This window comes from Akanthomyces muscarius, chromosome 1 (genome assembly GCF_028009165.1).
Source record: "Akanthomyces muscarius strain Ve6 chromosome 1, whole genome shotgun sequence".
NCBI lineage: Eukaryota > Fungi > Ascomycota > Sordariomycetes > Hypocreales > Cordycipitaceae > Akanthomyces > Akanthomyces muscarius.
The window spans coordinates 2,269,655-2,281,947 of record NC_079241.1 but is presented as its reverse complement, the minus strand read 5'-3'; the positions used below and the strand labels follow the sequence as shown (position 1 = coordinate 2,281,947).

The 12,293-nt window shown below is 55.0% G+C and overlaps 4 protein-coding genes across 5 annotated transcripts; 1 reads left to right on the top strand and 3 right to left on the bottom strand.

Moving 5' to 3' along the window:
- Positions 1-42: 42 nt before the first annotated feature.
- LMH87_005726 (uncharacterized protein) lies at positions 43-1,055 on the bottom strand (the record flags this gene model as incomplete). Its single annotated transcript, XM_056203496.1, has 2 exons — positions 43-902; positions 968-1,055. The coding sequence occupies 2 exons, from the start codon at positions 1,053-1,055 to the stop codon at positions 43-45; spliced, it is 948 nt and encodes a 315-aa protein (XP_056058950.1).
- A 1,312-nt stretch (positions 1,056-2,367) lies between these two features.
- Positions 2,368-3,945, top strand: LMH87_005725 (uncharacterized protein; the record flags this gene model as incomplete). Of its 2 annotated transcripts, XM_056203494.1 has the most annotated exons (2): positions 2,368-3,080; positions 3,165-3,945. In XM_056203494.1, 2 exons carry the CDS (start codon positions 2,368-2,370, stop codon positions 3,943-3,945), a joined length of 1,494 nt encoding a protein of 497 aa, XP_056058948.1. The 2 variants fall into 2 exon arrangements, with proteins under 2 accessions (XP_056058948.1, XP_056058949.1); XM_056203495.1 differs by lacking the exon at positions 3,165-3,945 and having other exon boundaries at positions 2,368-3,084.
- A 310-nt stretch (positions 3,946-4,255) lies between these two features.
- Positions 4,256-7,381, bottom strand: LMH87_005724 (uncharacterized protein; the record flags this gene model as incomplete). Its single annotated transcript, XM_056203493.1, has 4 exons — positions 4,256-6,517; positions 6,576-6,640; positions 6,722-6,787; positions 7,372-7,381. 4 exons carry the CDS (start codon positions 7,379-7,381, stop codon positions 4,256-4,258), a joined length of 2,403 nt encoding a protein of 800 aa, XP_056058947.1.
- A 1,078-nt stretch (positions 7,382-8,459) lies between these two features.
- LMH87_005723 (uncharacterized protein) lies at positions 8,460-12,207 on the bottom strand (the record flags this gene model as incomplete). Its single annotated transcript, XM_056203492.1, has 5 exons — positions 8,460-8,630; positions 8,690-11,041; positions 11,094-11,359; positions 11,410-11,915; positions 11,975-12,207. 5 exons carry the CDS (start codon positions 12,205-12,207, stop codon positions 8,460-8,462), a joined length of 3,528 nt encoding a protein of 1,175 aa, XP_056058946.1.
- Positions 12,208-12,293: the final 86 nt, after the last annotated feature.

The window sequence follows — 12,293 nt, the reverse complement described above, 5'->3', positions numbered from 1 at the left end:
ACCAACCAACATATCAACACTCATTATTCAACGCCGAGCGATCTACGCCCTTACGCCAACTGCCTCCTCCGTCCACTCCCACAGCTTCCTCGCTAGCTCCTCATCCCAGCACTTGGCGTTACCAGCATTCGGCTTCTTGACCGGCTCGAAAAACGCCGCATCGCCCTTTGCCACGGCCTCCCTGACATCCTCCCCCGTCGCCGCCCAGACTGTGTTGTAGCATCCCTGGCGGGGCGTCATCAGCCCGCCCGGGTTCGTCACGTACACGAGCATCTTCTCCCAGAAACCCAGCTCCGCGACGAGCTGCGTCTTGACGACGCCAGGGTGCACGCACACGCTCGTCAGCTCGGGGAACCGCCGGCCGACCTCGCGCGCCAGCAGCACGTTGGCCAGCTTGGACTGCCCGTAGCGCGTCCACGTGCCCATGGCGAAGCCGGCCTCGTCCTCCTGCGTCGTGCGCAGCGTCGCAAAGTCGATGCCGGCTGGCGGGTGCGCGCGGTACCCCAGCGACGTGAGCGCCACGAAGCGCACGTCGGCGCCGGGCACGTCCCGCGCCGTCCGCCGCAGCACGGGGAGCAGCCGCAGCAGCAGCGCCGCGTTGCCGACGTGGTTGACGCCAAACTGGTGCTCGAAGCCGTCTTGCGTCAGGCCCGGCGCCGTGGCCATGACGCCCGCGTTGGCGATGAAGATGTCGAGACGAGGCGAGGAGAAAGCCGAGGCTGCCTGGTGGATGCTGTCGAGCGAGGCCATGTCGCAGGGCAGGAAGGTGGCGCGCGGTCCGCCCGGGGGCAGCGAGGCGATGAGCGCATCGGCAGCTTGCTGGTTGCGGCCGGTAAAGTAAATATGCGCAGGGTTGTGCTTGGCGAGTTCTTGCACTGCGGTCTTGCCGATGCCGTTTGTACCTTTTCGCAAGCACTGTGTTAGGGTGATTGGTTCTCTTCTGAATAGTGGTGGATGGGTTGCCTACCTCCAGTAATGAGAATGACCTTTCCCGCAAGGTCGGGGACCTCGGTATCGGGGTTATAGCCCGCAAAGGGACACATTTGATAGACCATTACAGATGTGACTGCTGGATTGATGTGTGAAACATGTATGTTAGTTTGCAGGCGAGAGTCACGATCAAGAGTGCCGGTCAGATTTCAGACGCTGCAGTATTGCCAATGTACAAGATTAGCCGTTGTGCTAGGGAATGGCGACGGTTCATCAATCGAGGTCTTTGGCAGAGAAACTCTACGCGGTCGTAGGCTGCCTTTATGCAACAACCGCGAGACCGTGTCAGATTAAATTTGTCGCCCGATGCCGAGTATCATGAAATTTCGGGGTTTCTGAGCCTCCGCTCAACTGCTGTGGCCAACAAGAGAGAAAAAACGGTCGGAAAATGGCAGTCCGATTCGGCTTACCATGCCATTTCAGTTCAGCCGTTTTCCGCATCTTGCTGTGCCTTTTCCCTGACCGTTGCGCATGGGCGAGAAGCCCCGGTGTAAGTGAGCACGACTTCCGGATCTGGGTCTCGCGGGCCGGCTTAGACACTAGATGCAAAATACTACACTAACAGCCACTAGCTCATCGTCGCAGAAGATTCAGCTACCTCTGTTAGTACGCGATACATATGTATCCCGGGAGGAATATCCTAGTCGGAGCCCACACGGCTTGATCACTCGTCTCTCGTGGATGCAGGGCCGGAGCTGCTTAGCAAAGCCCTATCGATGTCGTTTACTTTGTTTCAGTTAGCGTTCTTGGCGGATTGAACCCTTTTTTTTTTTGGTCCACATGACTCTAACGCAATAGCTTAAACGATACCTGCCTCCCCTTGAGGGATGAGGCTTCGGAGTCGGCGGCTGGAACAGTTCAGGCCCAAGTTTACGGCCGAACCGGCGCACCTGCAGCCACGAGGTTTTATCTCCGGCACCTGGGCCGTGACGGAATGCTACCAAATCGATGAATGCGACATGGGAAAGATTTTGACACCTTGAGTATGGCGAGTTATCCAATCGCCATCCGCTTAGTCTCCGCCCTGCCAGCCTTCACAAATTGCGGAGGAACTTCACTTAGAAGCAGAGAGGCGTTTATACATTGGCGGATACACAGGGTTCCCACCTTTGACTCGAATGTTTCATCAGTATCATAGCTAATATTGGACTTTGCTCCTGGCATGCGGCCGAAAGCAAGCTGCATGTTCTCAGCTGGCCTTCCGAATGGTACGAAGCGGGGGGCCTACGAGAGCTGTCCGCAGCCTCGTCTCATCGTGTTACCAGGTCTCGCCTCTTCACATACATCACGGCTCTCTCCCGCCGTTGCTTCTTGATATAATTCCATTCCCTCCACAGGTTTCCATCATCGGAAATCCCATTACCCAAATCACTCAAGATGGAGTACTTCCAATCTGATTTGTTCGACACCAAGGTCACAGATCTCATGGACCAGCTCCGCGTGCCGGGCCTGTCCATTGCCGTCCTCCACGGCAACAAAACAGCGTCCAAAGCATACGGCGTCATCTCCGTCGCCTCGAACACACCCTGTACCGCCAACTCCCTCTTTGACATTGCCTCGTCCTCCAAGATCCTGACCGCCATCTCGGTCGCCCTGCTCGTCGAGGACGCCAAGCATCCCAGCGTCACGTTTGACACGCCCGTCACCCAGCTACTCTCGGACGACTTCGTCCTGTCTGATGCCGAGTACACCAAGAGCGTCACCATTGACGACATGCTCAGCCATAGAACCGGTCTGCCCAGGCAAGAGCACATTCTGCCGAGCCATCGCCTAGTCGAGACTGATGAAACAAACAAATCAAGCCATGATAGTTCGTACTTTGGCGTCAACGCGGAGCGGCCCGACGACGCCCGCTCCGTCACCCGTAATCTGCGTAATCTGCAACTCGTCGCACCTATCCGCAGCCGTCACATTTACAGCAACATCATGTACACCGTCGCGACGCACCTCGTCGAGACACAGACCGACATGTCCTTTTCCGACTTTCTCGCGGCCCGCCTCTTCGCACCCCTACACATGTCCTCGTCCAGCCTGCAACCCTCTGAAAGTCGCCAGCGCGGTTTTGGCGAGCGCATCTCCTCCGGCCACATGTAGGATGCCACCGGGAGCCGCTACCGCGAGTTCCCCGCCCTGGAGTGTCCCGAGGGCCAGGGCGCCGGGTCCATCATCACCAGCGCCGGCGACTACCTCAAGCTCGTCCGGGCCTTGCTGCGCCACCAAGAGCAGCCCATCACGGAGCAGGTATACAACGGCGTGACCAAGATCCGCTCGCTGCCGAACCCTCGCGCCGCGGGCCCGCAGCCGCTGTCGTCGCCGAGTCTCTACTGCGCCGGCCTAGGGGTTCAATACTACCGCGGCCACGCCGTCTTCGGCCACAGCGGCGGCGTGCCCGGCTTCGGGAGCCGCTTCTTCTTCGTGCCGAGCCTGCAGCTCGGCGCCGTGCTGCTCGGCAACGCCTTCGAGGCCGCCACCGTGGCAGTACACTTGCAAAAGGCGCTCATTGACAGCATCATCCTAGCAGACGCAATAGAGACCGCAGAAGTCGAGCCCGTCACCTGCGGCCCTGCATCATCGTCGTCAGAGTCCAAGGCGGTGGAGAAGGAGGAGACGGAGCCGCAAAAGATGCCGCTGACGGCCTACACGGGTCACTACTGGAACCCCGGCTACCGCGGCTTTCACATACAGATCCGCGACGCGCGGCTCTTCGTCGACGCGAGCGACCGTTCCTTTTCGGCGACGCTGACGCTCCGGCACGTCTCGGGGCAGACCAACTACCTGGCCTACGCGCAGGCGGCAGACAACTTTGGCGGCCTGCCCGTGGATGAGCCCATGCGGGTCGAGTTTGTGTTTGACAATGACAGGGCCGTCAAGTTCGGGCTGATCCTGGATCCGGACCTTGATCTCATCTGGTTTGATAGGGTTCATGCCGAAGCTACATCCTATGTGTTTGTCTAGGCATTGGACGAGCCGCGCCTAGGCCGTTAGCCCGAGATAGCTAACATCACAAAGATTTTGGGGCAGTTCAAATAGGAAAAATACATATTTTTGTGCAGGTTGTGCCCGTAATCCACTTGATAGGTACAGAAAATGATCCATGATACAACCCGTCGCCAGCCTTGCGCGCTCCCAAACACCAGATAATGCCGTTTCGCCTATTTATATTCAGGGCAGAGATGAATACAGAAAAAAAAAACATGAAATGGACCGAAACAAGTAGCAAAATTCAAGGGCAAAACACGCTTGCCAAAATCATTCCAGGGCTTGTTCAGTCTTCTGCCGCTTCCAATTCAGCCAACAGATCTCTCTCCAGATCTTCCTCGTCGAAGCCAAGCTCTTCGTCTGCATTTGCTTGCTCCTCCTGGCCATTGGGCCGCGACAGAGCTCCGTTCTCGCCAGCGCCGGCCAGGTTGTCGTTGGACGACTGTACGGATCGTAGAGCCGAGGTGCCACGGCTGCGAGACAGGCGCTGTTTCTTAGCCAATACACTCTCGCCCGCGACGCTCCCGTCTGTGTCCGAGTCGCCTTCGTCGACCTTGGCCTCGCCAGCTTTGCGCTTATGCCCCTTCTTCCGTGCGCTGTCAGAAGCGTCGCTGTCACTCTCAGTTATTGATCCGCTGTCAATGTGTGAATCGTCGCCATCGTTGCCGCCATCTAGTTCGGAGTCACCCTCTTCGTCATCTTCCAAGAAGTCTTGCAAGTCCTTGTCCGCCATATCCCAGTCAAAGTCTTTGAGATCCTTGGCTTCCGTGTCTGCCTCCTCAGCCTCAGAGGTGGGCTCTGTTGTGTCATTTGACTTTTCGCGATCTGCGTCCAAGATGGCAAGGTAGTAAGGGCTTTCGTCGAGGCGCCGCCATTGGCTGAGGCAGTCTGTGAGCCAGCTTTGGTTCACAATCTTGATGCTGGATATTTTTGCAGCCTGTTGGACTTTGTTTGTGCGCGGAGTCGACGTGGAGACAACGAGATGCGTGACGCGCTTCGATACCACGTTCAATACCTGAGCGCCAAAGGATTGAGCTTGCATTCCTATTTCAGACTCTTCGACTGGGACACCGAGTGGTACAAGTCCGGACAGCACAATGACGAGGCCAGAAAGCACATTTGACTTGATCTCGTCCAAAATGTCGCCGACGTCGGGCACCATGGACAGGTCCACACCATCATCCACGGAAGGCCTACGATGTGCGTTGCTGTTACTAGGCGGATGTGTCGGCTGAGCCTCCTGGCGCTCGCCTCGTCTGCGGTCGTATGTTTCGTAAAAGGATGTGTGGATGTCTGTGAGGTGGTCTTGGAGAGCGACCAGCTCTTCATCGTCGTCGCTAAGGACATTGTGTCGCTGAGGTGGCGGGCCGGCATCTGCGCCATCTGTCTCCTGCGCAGTCTTTTCATCTTCCTTGTCTAGTTCTTCCTGCATATGCAGCAATGGTCTGTCGGTCAGCTGCTTTTCTAGAGTCTTCTCTTGCTCGGCAGCCTGGTCCTCCAGACTAGAATCCTCCTGTAGGCGAGCAACATCGTCGATCGGTGACTTTTTCTTGCTCACGCCGTCGGCTGCTGCTTTCGCAGCGCCATTGGACTTGGTTGGGGCAGGCAAGAGATCTTGGCGCTTGGGCAGAAAGCTGCCGTTGATGTCACCAATGCCCTTAAAAAAGTCGTATGGCACAACCTTGATGAGATTGGGCCGGTTCATAGGCCAGACATCGGCTCGGTCATCAATAATGACTACCATGTCCGTGCTGACGGGGAACAGGCGAGCCAAGCTCTTGGATGTGATGCTGCCGTTTTCGTCTCGGCTGATGACACGATTGCCGAACAATTTTCGATCAGGGTCCACGATTTTCGCAATATTCAGTGCGTAGGCACGGGTACCCATGGTATAGACGTGGAGCTCGTACATTTTAGCCACTTCTTCCAGAAACTCCTTCAGGCCGGGTCGTAGCTTGATGTAATATGTGCAGCCCGAGGCCAGGCCACGCGGGCCGTCATCGTTGAGCTGAAAGCTCTTGACGTCCTTGACGGCACTGTGGTTAGGATTTGATGGGTCTCGCTGCCATTCGCCGACTGTTGGTTCGATGCAGGCGTGAATTATGGTCTGGTCCAGATCGACAACAAGGCTGAGCTTGCGCTGTCGTAGCAGTCGCTTTTGCGTGTCGTGTTCGGCTTTTTTGGCGACGCTCGCGCTGACCATGAGGCCTGTCTGGTCGTGAGTCATGTTGATCATGGCGCGCTCGGAATCGCGCTGTTCGGACGCCCAGTTGGTTTCGGTCATGTCAGCGCCGCAGAGACTGCACATTCCCTGTATCTGCACCTCGTGGCCGCAGGCTTCCTCGACCGTCATGCAGGGAATGTCGGCAGCGATGACCTGGCCCTCCTTGATGCGCCATTCTTTGAGCTTGCCCTCGGCAGGGCTGTCATACTCGGTATAAGTAGTCTCGTCGACCCAGGTATCGTCGCCGACTTTGCGCCGCCATGAAAACTTGTATTCTATGATGTTTTCCTGCTTCTTGATCGTATCGCCAGGAGATTTGACAAGCTTCGTGATTGTGATTGGGTAGTGCAGGCGCGAGCCTAGTGATACCACCTTGTCGTACATTGTGTTGGATGAGGACGCTGTCCGGAGGCGCCCGATTGCGTGATGGTGACAACCAGCCGGATCCTGCAGTCGCGAGTTAGCCGGTCTGTTTATCGGTGCAACGAGCTTGGTTCTGTCAGGACGATGCATGCGATGGACACGTACGGGTCAGGTGTTTATTTCCGTCCTCTTGTCGGTTTGTCGTTTGCGCGGTCTTGTAGCTTTTCGATGCTGCCCATGGCCCGTGTCGGGCAGCGGTGATGGGGAGGTGCGAGCAGGAGGTGGAAGGATGGGCCCTGCAAGTACCAATGCGTAGCAGCAATGCAAGACGTGGGAAAATCCGATGGCGCGGTGACGTTTCTGGATGCGACGCGCTGCGGACCAATGCCAGACTGTTTAGTTGTGATTTGAGAGCCCGGGGGGGGGGGGGGGGGGGTTGCTGCGAAAAAGATTTGGTGGAGCTGCTTGGAGCTGGGGCGAGAGCTTTGGCTGGCAAACTGGGAGCGCTGGACAAACGGGAGAGCTTGGCGCTTTTTACAAGGCAAAGCTTCCTGCCTGGTGCTTGGCTACCTTAGTAGTTTCCCGAAAGCGGCTGGACTGGAGGCGGCCGGCCGGCCTGAAGGTGGGCGGGCAGACGACCACTTTAGTACTCGTTCGTCGCTGCACAGTGGGTTTCGCCTCTGCGCCGGGTGCCTCCTATGACGGGTAGCGGAGCTAACAGCCAATGGGCAGTGAGCTGTCTACCTAGGTACTGTGTGCGACCTCAACCAAGGGTGCAGCCTTGCTTGCCTTGCTCCTCGACTTGCGCAACGCACGTTGGTACATGGCGTGGCCTCCTGTGGCGCCAGTGCTTCCATAGCGCAAGGGAGGGACCGGGCTGGTGCATGCAGACTCAGTCGGTGGCTGCCTGTCTCGTGTGGCTGTACCACGTGACGCCGGATGCAGCGAAACGGAAATGGGTGACTCGCTCGCTCGCTGCCTGGGCCTGACTGATTCAGTGCTGCTGGCCTGTCCCTTTTTTTTTTCATCAGCCATCACGCCCAAAAGAAATGCCACGCCATGGGAGTGTTTCTGTCCAAATGGCCATCATCGACCCAGTCACCAAAGGAGACCAATGGACAGAGTTATGGGGCTCGCCTGTTGCGACCCGGCGTGGCGTGGCAAGGTTTGGTGCTAGCAGGAACAAGCTACCTGGCCCTCAATATCAAGCTCCTCTGTCGGTTGGCCTTGCAGGTAACTACTGTAAAGCAAAGTAATAACGCCTTGCAACCATCAGAAGCGGACATTAGACGGCTATAAAGGTGATTGCAAAACTACGCTGACGCCTCTAGTGCTATCATGCATCTAGTGCCACGTGTTGGCCATTGTTGATCCACGTCCCTCCTTTGTATCAATAACTTTGACCCTCTAAAGGGGCTGGATTCTGACGCCTTTAGTACCCGTGCAACCACTAGGCATTTTTCGTGTGCAACTTGGAAGCTCTGTTGGTGGGGGAGGAGGAGTCATTGGCGTACCAGTACTACTGGTAGTACAAAGCAAAGAAACCACCCATCAATGCTTGGCCTACCTACCCTGCACTCGTGTTACATGAGACTTGTCCTCATCAACAACCCAAATCAGGCAAAAAAGTGCTACCACTGCTTGGATGTAGTCGGCCATGAATCTACCACACTGCGTGTGGTAGCACACGTTGCGCTTCCGTGTTGTGCACTTATCTAAATTCAACCTTGTCACGCTACGTCGTCCGCAGTCAGCGTCATCAAACCGTCCGTGAAAACAAACCCAAGGTATCAGTTCGCATTAAACCTTATTTCAGTCAAAATTAGATAGCTATTGAAATAGAACCCATCATCTGCGACCGTCCATAATTCATCACATATATATACAAGAGCACCACCTTTGCTCAAGCAGTGGCCTGCACCAGCTTAAAGCCTTCAGAAACCTGCTTTGTGATCTCTTCATTCTTGTGCGGGAGCAAGCCCAGCGCGAAAGCCACATCGTTCCACTGTCGCTCGGTATCGCAGCGCGCAAGCCGAGCCGCCAGCTTCTCGGCCAATTGCTTTGCATGCTTGTCCTATGACCGCTGTTAGCACCTGCGAGGGGCCATACGCACGCTCGTATATAACGACATACCTTTTCAACAAAGCCAAGGAGGAACTTGACGATTCTCTTGAAGCTCTCCTCGTCCATATGGCCAGCACTAAGTAGACTGAACATATCCACAAAGTGGTTGTAAACCGCATTGTCCTTTGTGCTGAGCTCGGTAAAAAACATCCGCGCAAGATCCGCAATTCTGCGATCCTCGTCCTCAAGGCACTTGGCCATCTCACCGAGTTGACCCTTGACTTTGACCTGACCGGCCAAGATGAGGAATGTCAAAGTCATGAGACAAGTTCGCTTGACAGATACATCATCATCTGCAAGTCGGCGGTAGAGGAAGTCAGTATTCTCATCAATGAGGTGGTTGAAGCAGACTGCCATGTCGCCAAGCGCAATGACGGCGTTTGAGCGCACTGTGGCGTCTGGCGAGCGCTCCATAATCGTGATCAAGAGAGGCAGATTCGTTTCGCAGTACTCCGACGACACGCACATGAGCTTGGCCAAGCACAGCGTGGCCGCGGCTTGGAGACCCTTGTCGGCATATGTTGTGTTGTTGGCGCAGACCTCCGACACAAGTGGTCCGAATGTTGCCAGCAGTGAGCTTGGGCCATACAAGAGCTCACGCTCTCGAATGTGCGTCATCGCTTCCGTGAAGTCGTCTTCTGTAGTTCCGCCAATCAGATCAAGCTCATCACCTTCCTGCTTCTCCTTCTCGGCCTGCGCCTGCGCCTGCTTCTCCTTTTCTTGCTTCCTACGCTTGAAGTCAAGCTCGCAGAGTTCCAGATGCACTATTTGCTTAATAGCGACATGGCCGACAATGAAAAGTAGCTGAGAGAGAGCAACAGCATTATCACGCTTGCGGGGCTTCTCAACCGTGGTCATGTCGATGGCCTGGGTCTCATCGCGCGAGGCAGGGCGAGACTGCGGGTTGCTAAAAACGTATCTGGTCTTGCGACGGAGAATGTTGGAGCATAATGTGTCTGGGTGCTTGGAGACAGCATAGATGGCATTGATGGCTTGCTCTGCCACGCCATACCACTCCTTGCTCTCAGACTGCACTTCAGTGATGGCAGCTAATCGGACACAGACAGCGTGGTCGTTTGGCAGTCGCGAGAACTTGATAGTCGAGTCCTTGGCATTGCGACCGAGAGGATTGATTCGCCTGAGAGCGATACATGTGTACTTCGCCAACTGAAGGTCATTGCGGCCATGAGCTCCAAGACCGGTTCTGAGCATAGTCTCAATTTCGCCAACAACGATCTCAGGGTTAGCAGTTGCAAGCATTCCCAGGACAATGATAGCGCCACGACGCTGTGTCTTCGAGATCTCGCGCTTCTGAACGCCATAGACTTGCCATAGCTTAGAAACAACAACGTCGGGGATGATGCCGCCCTTCATCATAGTGGCGAGTAGCTGCTCCAGCGAAGTGAGCTCAGCGGAAGTGGCGCCAAACGTCAGACTGATCATGTTGCGAGCAATGTAATTGGCAGCATCGTTGGAGCTGAAAGAGTCAGGAGCCTCGAAGAAAAGACGCCTGTAGCACTCAATCAAATGGGTCTGAACGCCCTTGCCTTCGTCGCTGTTGCCCTTCGTCCAAATGAGCCGCAACATGCGTCGAATACCGACCTTGTTTTGCTCAATGTTGTAAGCGTCACCGACCTCGAAATAGTCAATAGCTTCGATGACCTCGCTCTTGTTGCGCGAGCCAAGTAACTGGCAGATAATGCCAGTGGCATCGTGAAGGACGTCGATGAACTTGAGAGCCTCGTTATAATATCTCCTTGTCAGTGTGAACTTCTCGATAGCTTCGCCGGTGGCAGCCTCTTCTTGAGCCTTCTTAATGGCGGCAAGCTTCTGCTCGTCCGTCATTTCCGACGGCTTCTTGGGTGACTCGACTTGAGTTTGCTCATCAAGAAGTTCGTTGTCGACGTTGCCCTCTGCATTTTCGTCCCCGAACCCTGGCATTCCGGGAGGCGGTTTCAGGGCATTAAGCTCTTCCTCGACTTTGTCGTGGCGAGCTTGCCACTCCTTTCTCGACAGCTGAGCACCGTGCATGACAGTGAAAGGATGGGTCTTAATAAGGGTGCCCAGAAGTTTGATGGCGTTTCTGCGCACATTGCTGCTCTTGTCCTCCAAGCTACGGCAGGCAAGCTCGGCGGCTTTCTGTCTTCTCTTGGGAAACTTCTGTTCAAGATCGCACAGCTTCATGTAAACTTGCAAGGCACGGCATCGGCAGTACGGGTTGATATCAAGGAATCGCTCCTCCAGCACATCAAAGAATGCGTTGAGCTGCGTTTTGTGGTTTTCGCTACGCTCATCTTGGATGCTCAGATGCGCAATCATGTTGCCACACACCTCGATAAGAGCACAGCGGAGGGTGTAAGACTATGGCGTTTAGCATATCGTAAAAGAAGACGCAGATTACAATATCGCATACCTCACTATCCAATTGCTTTGCAAGCATGGTCATTTGCTTGATAACAATTCTGGGAGCCAGCTCCGAGATCTTCGCGATAAAACTTGAGACCGACTTCGGGCCTTTAGTATCGTTGGAATTGAATTCTTTGTTGCTCAGCTCTCTGAGAACCTCGTCAGCAAGCTGGGGGTAGTCGTATGTATCGGCAAGAATGTGGAGAAATTCCGCCATCGGTTCGGACAGGTGCTCGAAATAGGTGAGGTTTTGAATAACATTGATTTGCGCAGCTGCAACGATTAGCATTTCAGCAAGGTGCCAGCATACTAGGAGACCCTACCATAACCATGGCCATGGTTCTTGACGGCCATGCAAAGGACCTTGAAGCTGTGCATGCGAATGGAAGTCGTCTTGACTCTTTGTTCACTCTCAAGAACCATGTACACAGGCCGGGTGAGAAGACTGATAAAGGTGTCGCGCTCGCTGGTCGTGAGGAAAATCTTGGATAGCTTCAGCTTCAGGACCTTGCACATGATGTCTAAAGCTGCCTGAAGTTGTGTTGCAGAGTCCCAGACCTCGTCCTTGGCTGCGCCCTTCTTCGGCTTTGCGCGCCCTCGCGCCAAAGGGGCATTCGAGGACTTCTCTGCCGCTTTTGCCTCTACTCCAGCAATGGTCCATTGCAGCAAGAATGCATATATTTCAAGCAGCTGTTTATGGTGTACGAGCGCGTCTTGCTCGTCAGGAGAGTCGATGTCGTTGTTTACTGCGTCGGCTTCGGCACTAAGACCACTCATGACAACATCGAATATCTTGCTGAGGGCATGTGGCGAAATGTATTGCGTATATCTAGCAAATATACGTGTTAGACTAATGAGAAACCACGCAGTCGGCCAATGACTACCTACTTTAGCAGAAACTGCAACGAATCCACGTTGGTAGCGCGCATGATCGCGTCGGGGTTATCTGCGATAGCATCCACGATCGGATTCAGCACCGGGTTGATGACCTGGACTGTGAGAGCCTCAGGGTCATTTTCGCAGTCGAAAAGAGATCCATCGGCTTCCGGCGTGGGGATAGCCGTGGGATCCGACATGTAATGCTTCAGCGCATCATTTATGTCAAAGTTGACTGTCGCCATGTTGATGTTTATATCACAGCGCACAGGGGCGAGTGCGCTGTCGTCGGTCGGGTCAAGCAGACAATAAGGTGTAAAGAAAGAAATGG